General features: G+C 43.0%; 1 protein-coding gene and 1 long non-coding RNA gene across 2 annotated transcripts; one reads left to right on the top strand and one right to left on the bottom strand.

Moving 5' to 3' along the window:
- Positions 1–51: 51 nt before the first annotated feature.
- On the bottom strand, positions 52–4617 carry LOC135270958 (uncharacterized). The gene is made up of 3 exons (XR_010339100.1): positions 4533–4617; positions 1863–1974; positions 52–107 (listed from the first exon to the last, which is right to left on the bottom strand). It is a non-coding gene; the product is annotated as an uncharacterized LOC135270958 (long non-coding RNA).
- Positions 4618–4774: 157 nt separating this feature from the next.
- On the top strand, positions 4775–18900 carry ANKRD40 (ankyrin repeat domain 40). The gene is made up of 5 exons (XM_012463537.2): positions 4775–5169; positions 11514–11662; positions 12039–12524; positions 14752–14933; positions 16023–18900. The coding sequence occupies exons 1-5, from the start codon at positions 5036–5038 to the stop codon at positions 16167–16169; spliced, it is 1098 nt and encodes a 365-aa protein (XP_012318960.1). The 5' UTR covers positions 4775–5035; the 3' UTR covers positions 16170–18900.
- The last annotated feature ends 835 nt before the right edge of the window (positions 18901–19735 follow it).

The raw sequence follows: 19735 nt of genomic DNA, 5'->3' as shown, positions 1-19735 counted from the left end.
CCGGGCAGAAAAGCACCATCAATCTTAACACCGCTGTTTTGGCCGGCGCAGTGGATTGCTCAGATTTTGGTGCTGGGAATCAACAAGTTGGACGTCCGCTCAGAGACCTAGTTAGAAAATCGGTAATTACAAAGATGACAGAGGGATAAATATATAATGAAGGGAAGAAACCAGCCTAAAAAGGCAGAGAATACTCAAAATCAGAATGCCTCTCCCTCTACAGGGGATCACAGTTCCTCATCAGCAACGGAACAAGGCTTAATGAGAACGAGTGTGTTCCATTATCAGAAGCAGGTTTCAAAAGGTGGGTGGTAAGAAACGTCTATGAATTAAAAGAACTTGTTCTAACCCAATGCAAAGAAACTAAGAATCTTGAAAAAAGGTTTGATGAAATGCTAACAAGAATGGACAATTTAGAGAGGAATATAAGTGAATTGATGGAGCTGAAAAACACAACACGAGAACTTCGCGAAGTATGCACAAGTTTAAACAGTCGAATTGATCAAGCAGAAGAAAGGATATCAGATATCGAGGACCAGCTTAGTGAAATGAAACGAGAAGACAAGATTGGAGAAAAAAGGATAAAAAGGAATGAGCAAAGTCTCCAGGAAATATGGGACTATGTGAAAAGACCTAATTTACATTTGATAGGTGTACCTGAATGTGACGAAGAGAATGAATCCAAGTTGGAAAATACTCTTCAGGATATCATTCAGGAAAACTTTCCCAACCTAGCAAGGCAGGGTAATATTCAACTCCAGGTAATACAGAGAACACCACAAAGATATTCTTCAAGAAGACCAACTCCAAGGCACATAATCACCAGATTTATTAGGGGTGAAATGAAGGAGAAAATACTGAGGGCAGCCAGAGAGAAAGGTCAGGTTACCCACAAAGGGAAACCTATCAGACTTACAGCAGATCTCTCAGCAGAAACCCTACAAGCCAGAAAAGAGTGGGGACCAATATTCAACATCCTTAAAGAAAAGAACTTTCAACCCAGAATTTCATATCCAGCCAAACTAAGCTTTACAAGTGAAGGAAAAATTAAATCTTTTGTGAACAAGCAAGTACTTAGAGACTTCACCACCACCAGGCCTGCTTTACAAGAGCTTCTGAAAGAAGCACTATACATATAAAGGAACAACCAATATCAGCCTTTTCAAGAATATATCAAAAAGCAAAGAGCATCAACACAATGAAAAATTTACACCAACTAATGGGCAAAACAGCCAGCTAGCATCAAATGGCAGTATTAAACTCATATATATTCAAATTGGATAAAACTCCGTCTCAAAAAAAAAAAAAAAAGCCAAACCCATTGGTATGCTGCATCCAGATCCATCTCACATGCAATGATATACAAAGACTCAAAACAAAGAGATGGAGGAAGATTTACCAACCAAACAGAGAGTAAAAATAAACAAATAAATAAAAAGTAGGAGATGCAATTCTCGCCTCCGATAAAATAGACTTTAAAGCAACAAAGATCAAAAGAGGCAAAGAAGGACATTACATAATGGCAAAAGGATCAATGCAACAAGAAGAGCTAATGATTCTATAGATCAACGAGACAGAAAATTAACAAGGACATCCAGGACTTGAACTCAGACCTGGAACAAGTAAACTTAATAAACATTTATAGAACTCTCCACTTTAAATACACAAAACATACATTACCACCTCACACCTATTCCAAAAGTGACTACATAATTGGAAGTAAACCACTCCTCAGTAATCGCATAGCATTTCATAGGTTTAAATGAAATATTGGTTGGCTGCTTGTTTGTTATTTTCTTCCCTCATTCCTTCCTGACTACATAATTAAGTATAATTATTGGTATAAAAGAGGTTTTCAATACCCATTTCTAAACTGCATTCTAGCCTGGGCAAGAAAGCAATACTCCCATTCTCTCTCTCTCTTTCTCTTCTTTCTTCTTCCTCTTCTTCATTCTTTTTTTTCTTTCTTTCTTTCTAAAAAAAAAAAAAAAAAGAAAATGAGACAAACTCCAGGAACAAAGCTTTTCACAGATACTATTGAAGTAACCACAATAGCCAGAAAATGTATTGTTCAGATAATCCACACAAATAGGCGACTTTCAAGTATGAGACAGGGACTATCTTTTCATTAGTTGACTAAAAATTTATGACCACAAAGAGTTCAGCTTAAGCTTCACATTGCCCAGAATAGCACTGCACTAGGGTAAAATGCAGAAAAAAAAAAAAAAATCCACAGAACAATCCTGCAAGGTGGGTGCTACTATTATTCCTATTTCAAAGATGCAGAATTCAAGGCATGGGAAAGTTGAGTAATTCATCCAAGATTATATGCGTGGCAAAGCTGGCATACAAACTCAGGCAGTCTGGCATCCATCTCCATGCTAACTACTACTATGCCACATTGTTTCTATTGTAATGCACTGCACGTTGTATTGTTTGCCTTGTCTCCCCTGATAAACTGTTCTTTGAAGTCAAGAACTCTGATTCATTCGAAGCAGCAACCTCAGTGACTAGAACAGTGCCTGGCAAACAGTACATGCTTAATACGTCCAGTGAGTTAGGTAGTACCCTAGAGACAAGACAAAGGAGAGATAAATGGAAGTAGTAATAGAACAGCCAGCAGGTTACATTCGGTTATATCGAGGATCAGAGGTTTCGTTTGTGGATAAAGTTTCGATTTCTTTTTATCTGAAGATAATAAACAGAAGATTGAAATCAGAGTACGTAGAGGTTGAGTTTAAGATCTACCAATATTCACTGGTACAACAGTTATGTAGGGTACGCACTATAATCCTTTTAAGGAAAGGACATATAATCCTTTTAAAGAAGTTGAAAACCTCTCATAAAGAGGACTCAGAGACCATGGGGTACAGTCAGGAACAATTTCTTTTTTTTTGAGATGGCGTCTTGCTCTTGTTGCCCAGGCTGGAGTGCAATGGCGCGATCTCGGCTTACCGCAACCTCCGCCTCCTTGGTTCAAGCAATTCTCCTGCCTCAGCCTCCCGAGTAGTTGGGATTACAGGCACGTGCCACTAACGCTCAGCCAATTTTTGTATTTTTAGTAGAGATGGGTTTTCTCCATGTTGGTCAGGTTGGTCTTGAACTCCTGACCTCAGGTGATCCGCCCGCCTTGGCCTCCCAAAGTGCTGGGATTAACAATTTTTTTAACTGCATTAAAACAAACAACAACAAAAACAGGCTGGTGCAATAACTCACACCTGTAATTCCAGCACTTTGGGAAGCCAAGGCTAGCGGATCACGTGAGGTCAGGAGTTCAAGACCAGCCTGGCCAACATGGTGATATCCCATCTCTAATAAAAATACAAAAAGTAGCCAGGCGTAGTGGCACATGCCTGTAATCCCAGCTGGTCTGGAGGCTAAGGCAGGAGACTTGTTTGAACCTGGGAGGTGGAGGTTGCAGGTGGAGATCGAACCACTGCACTCCAGCCTGGGCAACAGAGTGAGACTCCGTCTCAACAAACAAACAAACAAACAAACCAAATAAACAAGCCACTGCCTACTCCCACGTCACTCAAATTGTGAAGGGCTCAATTCCAGTGCCATACATATCAGCTTGAGATGGAGTATCATGTTGGATGTAAGAATTAAAATTTAAATTGGGGGAAAAAATGTGAGCTCAAGCAGGGTTACATTTTGCCTTGGGGGTCAATTTAAGTATGTAGTCAGTTTATATTCAGCACCACCTGGTGTGCACTGAGTACTGTGTGAATTACTGAATATACTAAACAGACATTGGTTTTTCTTAAACTGTAGCAAGAAAAATGCTTGCTGTGCAGATCCTAGCAGCCCCAAGAGACGGAAATGAAAACTCCATGCCTAAATTTATCCCTTCCTATTTCATCTCTCTTTGTCCAGGCCTTCTTCCCTTCCACCCCAGGGCTATTTCCTTAATCCTGACCCAATCTGCAAAGTTCCATCCTGTGCCACATCGGAGCATCTCTTCGGGGCACCTGGGCCCAGCAAAACAAGATTTCCTTTTTCTCCCGCTGGGTATAAAACAGTGCCAACTGAGGCTCTGAGCCTAATTAGATAGATGGGGCAAGAAGTCAGGCAAAATGTTGTTTACATGTACACAACAGCTCTTCCATGAGCACTTGGAATCAGGACCAAGACACCTCCAAAGCCTCTTTAGTGTTTTTCCTTTCTTTTTTCCTTATATGGCCTTCAGGAAGAGTAACTAATTACCATCTGTAAGCAGTAATTACAGATCATAAACTGTGAGCACAATAAAAATATTTTTCCTGAAAGCCAGGTTAGGAGAATCCTGTCTAAAATGAGATATAAAACAACAATTGAAATAAATATTCGAACTGAATTGTCCCCAAACACTGTCAAAAAGAAGAAAGAACAGTGTAATCTGTCTCTGTAATAATGGGCTTATTATAGTAGGATCGTTTTAAGCCCATTTCCCCATCCTGCTGGGCAAGAATCGGCTCAGATAAGGAAAAGGAGCCAACCAAACTGGGGAAAAAACAACAAAAAACCCCCACATCCCATCAAAAAGAACCCACCAATTATTTTGGATGCCTGGTAAACAACCTGCACCAGAGGATAAGGCTTTTCTGGCTCTCAACTACGCTTTTTTCTCTTTTCATGTGTCTGTCCTCCTCCCTTGAAACTGCGGGGTGGGGAGGTCTAAAAATATGCAGTGAGTCACGGCAGATAATATTGTGCAGTAGTTACATAAACAGCCAGCCCGGGCGCCGGGGCCCCGGGTCGGAACGGAAAATATCTGGGTCAGGGTTGTCACACTGAATAGGGTCCCCCGGAGCCGGCCTTCGGGAGGTGCGGCCGGGGAAGAGGCCTAGGCCTGCAGGCCGAGAGCAGCAGGGGCGGCCCGCGGGAGGGAGCGGAAGTCCCGGGACGGGCGCGGGCGGCGGCGCGAGCTGGGCGGGCGAGCTCCGCGCTCCCTCCCCATGGCCGGGAGCGGACCGCGGCGACGGCGGCGGCGCTGATAGGCCCCGGGCGGGGTGGGGCAGGCGGGCCCGGGCGGGGGCCTGGGGCCGAGGGGAAGATGAGCGCCCTCCTAGAGCAGAAGGAGCAGCAGGAGAGGCTGCGGGAGGCCGCGGCCTTAGGGGACATTCGGGAGGTGCAGAAACTGGTGGAGAGCGGGGTGGATGTGAACTCCCAAAATGAGGTCAACGGCTGGTAAGTGGGGAGCGGGGGAGGCCTAGGGTCAGGGCAGCCGGTCCGAGGCGTGGGGCAGTCAGCCGCGACCTGGGCCCAGCGCTGCCTCTGGACGCCGGGCTATGGCGACACCTGCCACCTCGGGCATCCGAGATTGTGCCCTCTTGAGGCCAGCCCTGGCCCCCATGCCTCGTGCGGTCAGGAGTGCGTCCTGCCCAAATCCCGGCCCACGTGGTCCACTCGGAGCAGCGCCCACTGGGACTCTGTCGCCCTACCCGCTTCCCCCTGGCCCCCTGGCTCATTTGGTCATAGCAGTGCTGGAGGCTATGATTCTCAGCTTCTGTACGCTGGAGCTCACCCCAATTAGAGTGTTGAGTTAATTTGCCGTAGGTGCTTCCGAAGAACACATCTTGCAGAGCTAAAAGCATAAGCAACTGAGCATATACGAATTATATAAACTAACACGATTTCCTTAGCCAAGACTAGGAAAAAAAAAAGAAACATTTGCATCACCATTCTGCTTCTCCATTGTTTCAGTGCAACCGATTTGCTGCTGCTACCTACAGCTGCCTGTTTGAGGGAAGGCTCATTTGTTTATCCTATTAAGTATTTTGCTTTATTTTCTTTCTTTTTCTTCTCTTTTTCTTGAGACAGGGTCTTGCTCTGTAACCTAGGTTGGAGTGCAGAGGCACGATCTTGGTTCACTGCAACTTCCACCTCCTCGGCTCAGGTGATCCTCCTGCCTCAGCCTCCCAAGTAGCTGGGAATACTGGTCAGTGCCACCAGCAATTTTTTTTTTTTCTTTTTTTGTATTTTTAGTAGGGATGGAGCCAGGTTGGTCTCAAACTCCTGACCTCAAGTGATCCGCCCACCGTGGCCTCCCAGAGTGCTGGGATTACAGGTGTGAACCTACCATACCCAGCCTCTTTTCTTATTACGATTTCAAATACAACATGTCATCCAAGGCTTTAGATGTCTGCCTGCAGATTGAATTCTCCCCAGTTAAATAAGGAGTCTCATCATAAGATATTGTTGGTGGTCAAAACTTAAAGTTACTGAGTGTGGTATTATTCCACACTCTGCATTTAAAATTTAAAATTTTATTTGATTCAAGTAATGCTTAGCGAGACTATTTTGCTAGCTTAAAGTGAGTTTACATTTTTTTTTTTTTTTTAGTGGAATCATCCATTTTGGAACTGAAAGGGACAGTGCAGATAAGCTCAACCCCACAGAATAACTTAACCTAGGCCACATCACTATTAATATGATAGAACCAGAACAAAACTCTCTCAAAAGTCTATCTACCAGGGTGGGGCATGGTGGCTCCTGCCTGTAATCCCAGCGCTTTGGGAGGCTGAGGCAGGCGGATCACGAGATCAGGAGATCGAGACCATCCTGGCCAAGATGGTGAAACCCCATCTCTACTAAAAATACAAAAATTAGCTGGGTGTGGTGGCATGTGCCCGTAATCCCAGCTACTTGGGAGGCTGAGGCAGGAGGATCACTTTAAACCCAGGAGTCGGAGCTTGGAGTGAGCCGAGATCTCACCACTGCACTCCGGCCTGGGAACAGAGCGAGACTCCCTCTCAAAAAAAAAAAAAAAAAAAAGTCTGTCTACCTAGTGGGACCTAGTGACTCTCGCCTGTTTTTTTTTCCCTTTTTTTTTTTTTAAAGAGGAGGTTTCACCATGTTGGTCAGGCTGGTCTTGCTTGAACTCCTGACCTCAGGTGATCCACCCACCTTGGCCTCCAAAGTGCTTGGATTACAGGTATGAGCCACCACGCCCGGCCAACTCACGCCTGTTATCCCAGCACTTTGGGAGGCTAAAACAGGAGGATCACTGGAGCCCAGAAGTTTGAGACCAGTCTGGGCAACATAGCAAGACCCCAGTCTCCAAAAGAAAAATCTGTCTACCTAATTTCCCTAAAGAAAACAGCCTGGACAGCTGTCCAGAAAGCCAGGAAACAGTGGATACAAGCTTTTCTGTTTTGTTTACAGGTCTTTGCAGACTTGCTGTTGTGTATGTACCTTTTCTGTGCATTGCTCTGGTTCACAGCTGTGAATTACCGTTTTGGCACTGGGAGGCAGTGTTGTGTAGAAGGAGCCTGGCCTTTCCTGCGGGTTCTTCTCCATTCCTGCCTAGCTATGGGGCTTTGCCCAAGATGCTTCATTTTCTGCTAATTCCAGAAGAGTATTGTCAGCATTTAATGAGATGAAGCATAAAATAAATAGTAACATTTATTGAACTTGCTTTGTAGCAGAGATGGGGTTCTAAGTGATGTACGTGTGTTAGCTCATTCACAACTACTTGGGGACATAGTTACTGTTCTTTCCATTTACAGATGAAAAAACTGAGGCCCAGAAAGATTAAGTCATTTCTTCACTTTGCACAGTGCCCCTTCCCAAGATCATAGGATTGACAGTAACTAGTGGAACCAGAAAAAGAACCTGGCATCTGACTCCAGACTCTACCCTCCTAAACGCAATGTCTGCCCCATAGCAGGTGTTTCGTAAATATAATGTGAAGCTGAGGTAGCCTGAAGAGGCTTTGCGTGTGTGTGTGTGTGTGTGTGTGTGTGTGTGTGTGTGTGTATGTGTATTTTTTTTTTTTTTTTGAGACAGTTTTGCTCTTGTCGCCCAAGCTGGAGTGCAATGGCATGATCTCGGCTCACAGCAACCTCCGCCTCCCAGGTTCAAGCAGTTCTGTGTCAGCCTCTCGAGTAGCTGGAATTAGAGCCCCGTGCCACCATGCCTGGCTAATTTTTTGTATTTTTAGTAGAAATGGGGTTTCACCATGTTAGCCAGCCTGGTCTCGAATTCCTGACCTCAGGTGATCTGCCCACCTTGGCCTGCCAAAGTGCTGGGATTATAGGCGTGAGCCACCGCCTTGGCCTCTTATAGATTTAATTGGGGGAAGTGTCTAATAGGCCCCTCAAACTCAACATGTCCAAGATTGAATTCCAAGTTTCCCCTCATCCCTCTACCACCTCAAGCCTGCTCCTCTGAGTCCTCTTCAGCCTCTCAGGGGTGCTCAGGCCAGAACCCTTGGCGCTCTGCTTGCCTTCTGTCATTCACAGCTGACATCCAGTCAGCCAATGCTGTGAGTTCCACCTTCAGATACAGTCAGAATCTGATTACTTCTTACTACAGCTCTGGTACAAAGCCACCACTGTTTCTCTCACCTGAATTATTGCGGTAGCCTTCTAACTAGTCTCCTTGCTCCTAAGCTTATATCATTGTCTTCTTAATTAACAGTGGTCAGAGGGATCCTGACTTAAAACATAAGTCAGATCATTTCACTCTGCTCAAAAATGGCTCCTGTATCACTCAGTAGAAGCCTACAGGGTCCTACAATTTGTACTCCCTGTCCCCACATTTTCCCTCCTTACCTGTGTGCTCATCTCATGGGATTTGCCCTTCTGCTTACCTTTTTCCCCTGGGCTCCTTGCTTTCCCGGGAATACCAGACACAGTCCTGATTCAAGATCTTTGCGTTTTGTCTTCTTACTCTCCTAAATGCTTTCCCTCCAGATGTCACATGGTTTGCTCCCTCATGGCCTTCAGATTTTAGTTTAGATGTCACCTTGTCAAGGCTTTTCCTGGCCCCTCAATTTAAAATTGCACAATGCCCCTCTCCAGCCTCTCGCATTCTCTAACGCCTTTCCCTGCTTTACTGTCGCTGTCACACTTCATCACCACCTAGCGTACTGCATACTTTGCTTATTTATTTGCTGATAACTGTTTCCTCTTCTGTAAAATGGGGGGAATGTTGACAATAGTATTTACCTCACGGGTTGTTTAGAGGATTAAATAAGTTAATACGTGTAATGCCTTCAGAACAGTGTCCAACATGTAAAGCATTATACCTGTGTTAGCTATTGTTATTATGAAGCAATGTGCTGGGTAATGGAATATAAGGTTACCCACAAAAAACTTACACTCTTGCATTGAAAAGCAGAATAGTGACTGCTTTCAATTCTTAGTTGCTCAGTAACCATAATTTCAGCACCAATGAGTGATGCCCAGTTGATGAATGACACCCAGTGCCTCAGGTCTGAAATAGTTTCCGACACTAATAAGATATTCTGACTGCAAATGTAAAGCTTAAGGAGTTGAAGTTCAAAGATAGAGTAATTTATCAATTAGATTGATTACTAATCATTCTGCCACATCAGTTGTAAATCAAGTGTCATGCATGACCCTTGGAGTTAAGGACCAAGGATAATGCTTCATGAAGAACTTGAAAATATTACCTGGCTGCTGCAGCTCTGAGTTATGGCTGCCCAGAGCCACAGAGCTCTGCACTGTAAATGATCACTAAGGTACAGGGCTGTGGGGGCCATGCCACGTTGACTTAACACTGCTTTACATGGTGATAGTTTAGCAAGTTGGTTTGTCCCTGAGTCTCTCAGACCCACTGGCAGTAAATTACTTCCTTTACTCTCAAGCCATGAACAAGTGATCTACTACTACCAAGTGAGCATTTTATTTCCAAAAGGGAGCATATATTTCGCATCCTGCTTCATTCATCCTCCTTCAACCATTATAACTCTTCACTTTTTAAGCCTGTGCCACAGACATCCACACACAAACACCCTCAGAGTTGCAGTTTGCCCAGAATCAAGGATAGATTGGATTCTTCTACTTCAAGCAAGGTCCACCTTATCCTTAGTTTACTTATGCAGTAATTTTTTTTTTTTTGAGATGGAGTCTTGCTCTGTTGCCCAGGCTGGAGTGCAGTGGTCCAATCTCAGTTCACTGTAACCTCTGCCTCCTGGGTTGAAGGAGTTCTCCTGCCTCAGCCTCCTAAGTAGCTGGAATTACAGATGTGCACCATCACGCTAACTTTTGTATTTTTAGTAGAGACAGGTTTCACCCTGTCGGCCAGGCTGGTCTTGAACTCCTGACCTCAAGTTATCCACCTGCCTTGGCCTCCCAAAGTGTTGGGATTACAGGCGTGAGCCACTGTGCCTGGCCCATTCAGTAAATATTAATTAAGCATGTATATGTGCCAAGCAAATACTTCCTTGCCTTCAGGGAAGACTCTTCTCTCCCAAATTTAAAAAGATTCTTATTTTTCCCAAATTAGCAATAATTGTGCCATTGCATCATGGAATACACCTTAAAGGAACCTGGATAATCTAATTCTAATGAACCATAGTGTAGAATGTCACTCTGAGACATTAATGGAATTACTGCCAGCCAGCCAGACCTGCTAACTTTTTGTAAGTTAGTAAGTAAGCAAATCAGCTTTTTCCTGGAACCATATAAACTTTCCGGATGATTATACTTCCCAGGTTAGTGACCTAACCTTCACTACTGAACATATGATCTAATCTTCATTTCTGTATTTAGCTGTAAGAGCTCTGAAGATATTTATCTCAGTTCAATTATAGATTTGGTAAAAGAAGACATTTCAAAACACAGGGGGAAAAGTATTTTCCTTCCATAATATGCATTCAGCTTTGGCACCTAGGGATGGATTTAGTTGCTCTGAATCTTTCATTTCTGTTAAGATGGAGTTTTTGCTGGAGTGCTAATTATGTTTCTGTACAGTATTAAAATAGTAGCCCTTCAGTGTGTGCAGAATTGCTTCCTCTGTGTACAATATTGAGTGATTAGTTTTACTTAAATGAGTTTGATATGTCCGAGCCTGTTGAAGAATTTTGGTTGTTGATGTATGTTTTTTAAGTACCTTAGGAATTAAAGTATGTGTGCAGTGCCTTATGTTTACGCAGATGAGGATATGTTTGTAGCCTTCTGGAGAGAACTAGAGAAGCCAGCTTTTTAAAAATGGAAATTTGGAAATCTTTTGTGTGTGTGTTAAGTAAAGAAAAGGAGGAAAAAGAAAGTGAGCAACTGGGATTCAGACAGGAATATCTGCTGTCGTAATAATAACTTAAGTGACAGAGCAAGCTGCAGATGGGAGATGGTTATTAGCCTGATCATATTGAACCTTCAGGTGGCATATGAAGTGAGTTTCCATAGTCCCTAAAAAGGAATATAGCGATATAAAAATACGTTTCAGAGAGACTGAGATGATCTTATGAGCGATATTGATAGAGTAATACTCCACAGTATCACTGGAGTTAGCCAGCCAGTGAGCTTAACCTTCTGGAGGCCATTGAAATGAAAACTCCTAGGATAAGTTAGTTTTTCCCAGGGGCCAGAAATGAAATTTAAAAACAAAATATAAGCATATTAAATATTTTGATCATCTGCTTTGTGAAAAGTTGAGATTACCAGCCCGGTTACCTGGTTCTAGCTGAACTCTTAACAGGCTTATATATGTTATTTACTAATGTTTAGAATGTGAACTCCCAAATCACCTCTCCTCTTTTTAAATCATTCTTTTCTTTGGGACAGGACTTGTTTACATTGGGCATGCAAACGCAACCATGGTCAGGTAGTCTCTTACCTGCTAAAATCAGGAGCTGACAAAGAAATTCTTACCACAAAAGGAGAAATGCCGGTTCAGTTAACATCAAGGAGAGAAATCAGGAAGATTATGGGAGGTGAGTCTGTGTTTTGGGGGAGCTTTTGATTTCGTCAGACTCATTTAAGACTTGTGATATTATTGGCTGCATTCTTAATGTGGTCAAACAATTGTTCTATTTCTAAAAGCAAATTACTGTGCCAAGATAGTAATTCCAGGTTGTTTCTGGGGAGGTCAGCATTGTAAGGTTTTTAAAATTATTTGTAAAATTTAAGATAATGAGAAAAATGATAATCATAAACCTAATGAAATATTATTTTTTCTTCTGACCTGAAGAGGCAATTAATACTGAACAAAATACTCATCACATACCAAAAGACACTACTTCCAAAAGACACTTTTCTTTTGATAATTTTGAAAGGGCTGTGTAAATGTTCTGTTTTCTTCTTTTTAAGTGGAAGAAGATGAGGACGATGATGACAACCTTGCCCAGCTGAAGAAGGAGTCAGAACTGCCCTTTATTCCCAACTATTTGGCTAACCCAGCCTTCCCTTTTATCTACACACCCACAGCAGAGGACTCAGCCCAGATACAGAATGGGGGCCCCTCCACACCTCCTGCATCACCCCCTGCAAATGGCTCACCTCCACTGCTTCCCCCTGGGGAACCTCCCCTGTTAGGGGCCTTTCCCCGGGACCATACTTCTTTGGCACTAGTTCAGAATGGTGATGTGTCTGCCCCCTCTGCCATACTCAGAACACCAGAAAGCACAAAACCGGGTCCTGTTTGTCAGCCACCAGTGAGTCAGAGCCGCTCCCTGTTTTCTTCTGTCCCGTCCAAGCCACCAGTGTCTCTGGAGTCTCCAAATGGGACATATGCAGGACCAGCGCCAGCATTCCAGCCATTTTTCTTCACTGGAGCATTTCCATTTAATATGCAAGGTAACCCCTCATCAGCAAACAGCCTCTGCAACAGGGGAGTTGGCGTCCAGAGGGGTGGGATTTAATTAGGATTTTTTGGGTATAATTACAAACTTACAGAAAAGTTACATGGCTAGTATAAGGAACTCCCTTTACTTAGATTCACAAATTAACTTTTGCCCTTTTACCCTGATATACTTCACTATTCTTTCCATTATAATATCTTTCCTAAAAACAATGATATTCTCTTTTTTTCTTTATTTTTTCTTGAGATGTAGTTTCACCCTATCACCCAGGCTGGAGTGCTGGAGTGCTATGGTACGATTTTGCCTCACTGCAACCTCTGCCTCCTGGGTTCAAGCGATCCTTCTACCTCAGCCTGCCAAGTAGCTGAGATGACAGAAGCGTACCACCATACCGGCTAATTTTTTTTTGTATTTTTAGTAGAGATGGGGTTTCGCCATGTTGGCCAGGCTGATCTCAAACTCATGACCTTAAGTGATCCGCCTGCCTCGGCCTCCCAAAGTGCTGGGATTGTAGGCATGAACCACCACACACAGCCGGATATTTTATCATATAACTACAGTACAAATGACCAAATTTGAGAAATGTAGTCTTGAGGTAATGCTGTTCTGTAATCCGTAGTCCATGTTTAAATTTTGTTGTCTCAACCAATGCCTTTTGTATTTCCTTATCTACTATATGTACTGTCTGTACTATTGATATTTATCTGTACTATCTACTCCGCTGCCCCCTGCCCCCTGCCCCCTGCCCAGGATCACACATCGCATGTAGTTATCGTGCCATTTAGTTTCCTTTAATCTGGAATCTTTACCCTTTATCATTTTTGATCTTGATCTTTTTGAAGAGTCCAGGCCAATTATTTTTGTGGAATATGATTTTCTTAATTCTATCTCTACTTAATTAGTTGGTATTTTACTGTAAAGAAGGGCTTTCCCTTCTCCTTCATTAATATCAGTATTGGCTCATAGATTCTTATGTTATTTAATGGGTTATAATCTGTTATTATCATTTTTAAAATATTCAAATTATCCTAGATGTGGCCAGTGGGAGCCCCTTCAGCCTAGTTCTTCTGTCCTTTTGACACGTCTTTATTGTTCTTGCAGTGCTGCCTTACTTTCTGGTGCAGCAAGGTGTTCCAGGCTCACAGCAGAACTTTTCCTGCTCAACCCTGGAATCAATCATTTCTCCAGGGAGCCCTGGTTCTTTTTGGTGGAGAATGGTATTGAGAACACACAGCAAACTTGCCTCTCACTTGGGCCCACCGAGAATAGTATTTAGACACCAGGATGTGGGCACTAGGTGTCCTCATTGCTACAGGTATATCATTTCTTCTAGGCCTGCTGAGAGGACAGAGCCAGGAAAGATATCTGTCTTTCTATATGTATATCTTTTTGAGAATATTAAAAACAGCCAAGTTCATCCTGATTCTTCCAATTCCAATCAAACACCATAGGGTACAACTAGTCTTACTTTTCCTTTTTCCCTGTTTTTGAGGAGTTACTACTATAGGTGCTAACAGTGACCTGGAGTACCATACAGGGTTTATATACAGGGAACAAAGCAGAACTGCCAAATGTACATGGGTGCTTAACTCGGGCTATCTTGGCAGCCAGGTTCAGAATAAAGGAGCAGATTGCTTAGATCCCAGACCTATGAATAATGAGCCAAGACCCCCTTCCTCATGAGGGTGTGCTACATTCAAATCAAGTTATTCTTTTGTTTTTATTAGTGGCTTGTCATTTGACTCTTACTTTCTTTTCTGCAAGGAGTTTCATATTTTATAAATAACTTTAAGTTCATAATTGTTCAGTCTTTTTAGGGTAACTCACATCTTGCCTATGCCTTCTTTCCAACCTTCTTCCCCTTCCCCTGTTCATGTATAGTTTGATATCCAAACCGGTTCTTAAGTCTTTGCCTCCTTAGCTCCAGTGGCAGAAGTAAATTATCCTTCTACATAGCTGGAATGGCTGCCCCTGCCTTGCTCTTACTTTGTGAACCATAGCCTTAGAAGTACAGATGACAATGCAGGAAACTGCCCCAGCAGAGCCAGAACTGGGCCTGAGCAAACCCTGCTGGCTGCACTTGGTTTTCCCACCAAACAGGTCTGTTAATCATGCACAGACCTTTGGCATGATTAAGTATAATCATCTTCTGGAAAAGATCTTAAACAACATGGGCTGTGCTGTGCCAAAACTATTCATTAACATTTCTCCTTTTTTTCTAGAGCTGGTACTGAAGGTAAGAATTCAGAACCCATCTCTTCGAGAAAATGATTTCATTGAAATTGAACTGGACAGACAGGAGCTCACCTACCAAGAGTTGCTAAGAGTGTGTTGCTGTGAGCTGGGTGTTAATCCAGATCAAGTGGAGAAGATCAGAAAGTTACCCAATACTCTGTTAAGAAAGGTAAGAAAAGTCTGTTAAGCATGAATGGCTGCTTTTTTGCATTTGGAAAATACCTAGCTCTCTCCTTGGTTATATGAGTCATAGTTGAAGGAATAAACAGAGAATAGAAAGAGTGATTTTTCCAAACGTAATCATTTCCTTCTACTGAGTCCGTAGGACACTGGCTTTATTTATTTATTTTTTTAGGCAAGTCAAGTGAGCAGTAGAGTGGAGAAGGAACAAAGAAATCTGTAACTGGTGTTTGGCTCATTACAGTCTTACAAACTAGTTGTAAATACCATTGCATTCAGACCAGCCAACACTGGCATTTTGGAAGTTGATACCAGAGAGAATTTTCTGAATTATCATTCACATGTTCCTATTTTCAGTTTCTGTAGTGATCTGTGAGGATTAACTTAGTGCACTACTAGATGTGCCTTGTGTTTTACAAGTGAAGAACCAAGTTAAATTACGGAGTAAATCCACATAGAAGCACATGTGGTCTTTCATGCATCTCTGGGTTTTTTGAACATCAGGCTTCTCAGGACATCTGGGGAAGTGATCTTTGCATTGTCTCTCCCTTTGAGGTGTGTGCTCATGCTGTAGCAGCTGCTGAGCTGGTTTTTTTTTTTTGAGACGGAGTCTTGCTCTGTTGCCCAGGTTGGAGTGAGTGGTGTGATCTTGGCTTACTGCAACCTCCACCTCCCAGGTTCAAGCGATTCTTCTGCCTCAGTCTCCCGAGTAGCTGGGACTGCAGGCGCACACCACCATGCCTGGATAATTTTTTTTATTTTTAGTAGAGAGAGGGTTTCACCATATTGGCCAGGCTGATCTCGAACTCCTGAGTTAAGAGACCAGGAGTGTTGGGATTACAGGCCTGAGCCACTGTGCCCAGCCTGCTGAGCTGTTTTTAAGGGCTTCCACTTTCCAACCCACCTCATCCTGGGGCCTTAGTTACACTATCACTGACTTAGCCTGCCACAGGGATTTTTTTTTCTTCTTTTTTCTTCTAGGTTTTGAAATGAGCCAAGATACTGGTATCAATACAGTGCACCAAACATATGGAGACAGGTGGCTCCTCTTAATCTGTTTAACATATTTTTGTTTTAGGACAAGGATGTTGCTCGACTCCAAGATTTCCAGGAGCTGGAACTGGTTCTGATGATAAGTGAAAACAATTTTCTGTTCAGAAATGCTGCATCCACACTGACTGAAAGGCCTTGCTATAACAGGAGAGCTTCAAAACTGACTTACTAATGCAGCAGGGACTTTTATCACTGAGTATTATGACAGTGTGCATCACCTCTGGGCCAAGGACAAGCCATTGATCTAAATGCCTCGGATGCCCAGGAGGGCCTCTGGTGCCACTGCGTAGTATATACTAACATCGTTCTGCCAAGGTAGGAAGCCCCTGACCCCTAAGCAGCGGTGCCACTCTTCCAAGCCTCTTGGTGCACAATAAACCTATTGCTTGAAGCTTTGAACAGCTGAGAAGTGATCTGGAGAGGCAGAAGCTGAAGGTTCTATATCCAGTGTGTTTTATGTACAGAACGTAAGAGAGTTGTCTAAGCAGAAGCTGAGAGAGAGCGGAGCCTATTTCTAGCCACTCCTGTTGACAGTGCACCTGAAGGGCCGGGATGCGCTTTTCTTGGTGTTGCATGCTCACAACTCTCCTGACATTGTGAACTGATGAGAGAAAACTGGGGAAAGCACAGGTACTGGACAGATAAATTCTAGTGTGACTTGTGACTGTGAGGTTTCCTAGGACATATTTATAAATGTTACTCAGGTTAAAAGTATTTAAGAATACAGTTACCTAATTGTAAATATGCTGTTAACCAAAAGAGCTTTCCCTCCCCCACTTTTTCCTTTGTAAACACTCATGACTGCTTCTCTGTCTCTCATCTCTGCATTAACTCCCCTTTGTGGTCGCTAGAGGGCTCTCTGATGCCTTCTAAAAGAGAAACTGCTTTTTTTTTTCCGTGCCCTGAAGAGACAAGGTCTCGCTATGTGGCCCAGGCTGGTCTCAAACTCCTGGCCACAAGTGATCCTCTCGCCCTTGGCCTCCCAAAATGCTGGGAGTACAGATGTGAGCACTGCACCCAGCCCACTTTTTTAACTCTGAAGCGATTCCAGTCATCTGTGTGTAACTGCATCTTATGAGAAGAGCACAAATATTGCTGTTCCATGGTCTCCACTTTCATTTTCCTCCACAAATGAAAAGCAATTTTTGAGACTGAATCTGTTGCTATTTTAAAGGTTATTGTGGGAAACTGAGCTAAAGGAGTTAGCATCTTTATTTTTGTATCAAAGATAAAGGTTATTTTGAAATTCTTAGGATTTTTACACAATTCTGAAATCTGTTGCTTTTATAAACAAATTGTTTGAACTTAGTGATCCCCCCACTACCACCACGAATTCACTTGACAAAGCCAGTATGAGTCTACCAGACTTTGTTCTGAAAACCAGAAACAAAACAAACACCAGATGAAACTCTTGAGTATGGCATAGGGATTTTTTAAAAGAATGCATTCAAGGATTCTTTTCCTTTCCTTCAGTGTCGTTAATGTTAAAAGAAAAGCCACTGTTTTGTTGAAACAAACAGCTTAACTTCAGAAATAAGAACTAGCACACTTAGACAAACAGGAGAGCAGGGGTTCGAAGCCAGCTGTTGAAGAGCATCCCTGCTGTCTTAAGAAGCTTTTTCCCCATAGTGCCTATAGTTTCTAAAGAAACTCAACTTCCCAACTGTGTTAACTTAATTTTATTAGAACACTACAGTTGAGTGAGAACGTGCAGAAGATTTCAACGGAAGAAAATATTGTGCTAAGATAATGGCCTCCTGCTGCTGCCTAAATGCTGAAAAGAGGCTGAGATGTTTCTCGAGGCTAACTTCATGAAATCACTCTGTTTAGTGACTTAATTGTATCCCACCAATTACTGCTGGTGACTTACTCACTCTTGTACAGTGTTTGCATAGCAGAGTGAAGGTTACTTATTACCCTCTTTCTCTCAAGTGCTTTAAAGAAGAAACCTCCCTTATGTTTCTTTTTTTTTCTTTTTGAGATGGAGTCTCGCTCTGTTGCTCAGGGTGAAGTGCAGTGGCATGATCTTGGTCCACTGAAACCTCCACCTCCCAGGTTCAAGTGATTCTCCTGCCTCAGCCTTCTGAGTAGCTGGGATTACAAGCATGTACCACCATGCCCAGCTAATTTCTGTATTTTTAGTAGAGATGAGGTTTCACCATGTTGGCCAGGCTGGTCTTGAACTCCTGGCCTCAAGCAATCCACCTGCCTCGGCCTCCCAAAGTGCTGGGATTATGGGTGTGAGCCACCATGCCTGGCCCCTCTCTTGTGTTTCAACCAATTGAAAGCAATTTTAACTAGATGTAGTAACCTTTTTTTTTTCTTCTTCTTCTAAAAAAGTTACCGTTTACTGATAAAGTTAGGTCTGGTTCTATCCTAGAGGAAATAAATTCAGTATTAATTCATATCTAAATTACTTGGGTTAAAAGTCTTTCAGCCGTCCAGATTAATTAAAGTGGAGCAGTGGAGGCCCCTGGCTGGGAGATGGCCTACAGAGGAGCAGCTGCGGGGAATGTTCTGGGCTTAGAGACAGAGGCGACTTGGTGTCTCTGGTGAGAGGTGGGTCTGATGTGGCTCTGCCCTATGCTGGTCTCTCCTTTATAAAATCCTCTATGGTCAGCTGACTCCTGCATATCACAGTGGAATAAGACTGCACAGTTGCTGGTAGGTGAGTTTAAAGTCTTAATCTATGCATTCAGAGAAATATTTTTATATGCTTTGTGTAATTTATAACAAGGATTTTTTTTTTTAGCTTTGTTAACTGTGAATTCACCCCTCCTTCTCCACTGCATATTTAAAGCATGTGTTCACACTGTGTGTAAACATTCACGGAAGATTTTCTCTTTGTGCATTGCTGACTGTTCAAACATAACAAGTATTATTAAAATTAAATATTAACTGACCAGTCCTGTACACCTTCATTTTGGCTTCCTAAACAGCACTATAGTTCTAATCATAGGGGGTTCAAATTGTTGGACAGTCTCATAGACCAGACGCTCTGGAGGAAGATGAGAAGGACCCTCTCTCCACCTGAGCCTCCTCCACCCCCACGCATACCCTGTCAGTAGCACCTGGAGATGGATACTTTGTGTGGCGTCTTTCCTTCCAGTTCATAGCAGTCGGCTTCATTTCCCAGGAGTAGCTGAGCCAGTTAAATGGAGGTCATCCCTATTAACCACATGTTTTGATTATCCTATTTACTTTACCCAACTGAGCCTCTCCTTTGGGTTGTCAGCACTGTCAGGGCCTCAACAAGCTCAGAAGCAAACTCCCATGACAGGAGAGGAAACACAGCCTTATACTTCCAGATCTTTAGCTGAGAATGATGCTGAATGAGTTTGCTTTTCTGTTGGTTCAGGCAAGCTAGCACCTCACAAAGCAGACGTCAAGCCAAATTGGCCTAATAAATCAGAGAGCATAACAGAGACCTTTTCTTAGCACCAAGGAGAGGCAGAATAATTTGGGCATTTGTGCTTTCATACTTGCTTTATCACAAGGATGGAAGTCATCTTCCATATACTCATAAACATCCTGGGCAGAAACAGCCTGCCAAAAAAATGCGATTAACCTTTAACAAATGGTCCTGCAGCACAGGCTGACCCAGAGCATATGGAAAAGCCCAATCAAAGGAGCCACCTCCATCCATATCTACTGCAAATCATTTAGGGTTGGGGAAAAAACCAGCATCACCCACAACCACTCACATCATACCAAGACAAAGATACAGGAAATGAGAGC

The sequence above is a fragment of the Aotus nancymaae genome, unplaced genomic scaffold (genome assembly GCF_030222135.1).
Source record: "Aotus nancymaae isolate 86718 unplaced genomic scaffold, 86718_ANA_hifiasm-v0.15.2.pri h1tg000072l, whole genome shotgun sequence".
NCBI classification, from domain to species: Eukaryota; Metazoa; Chordata; class Mammalia; order Primates; family Aotidae; genus Aotus; species Aotus nancymaae.
Note: the sequence above shows the minus strand (reverse complement) of the source record. Positions and strands in the feature narration are given on the sequence as shown.

Bases quoted from the DNA above. Each gene is read 5' to 3' on its own strand.
- ANKRD40 (XM_012463537.2), top strand. From the start codon at position 5,036: ATGAGCGCCCTCCTAGAGCAGAAGGAGCAGCAGGAGAGGCTGCGGGAG. The intron at 5,170-11,513 runs GTAAGTGGGGAG...TCTTTGGGACAG, and splicing joins CAAAATGAGGTCAACGGCTG to GACTTGTTTACATTGGGCAT. The intron at 11,663-12,038 runs GTGAGTCTGTGT...CTTCTTTTTAAG, and splicing joins AATCAGGAAGATTATGGGAG to TGGAAGAAGATGAGGACGAT.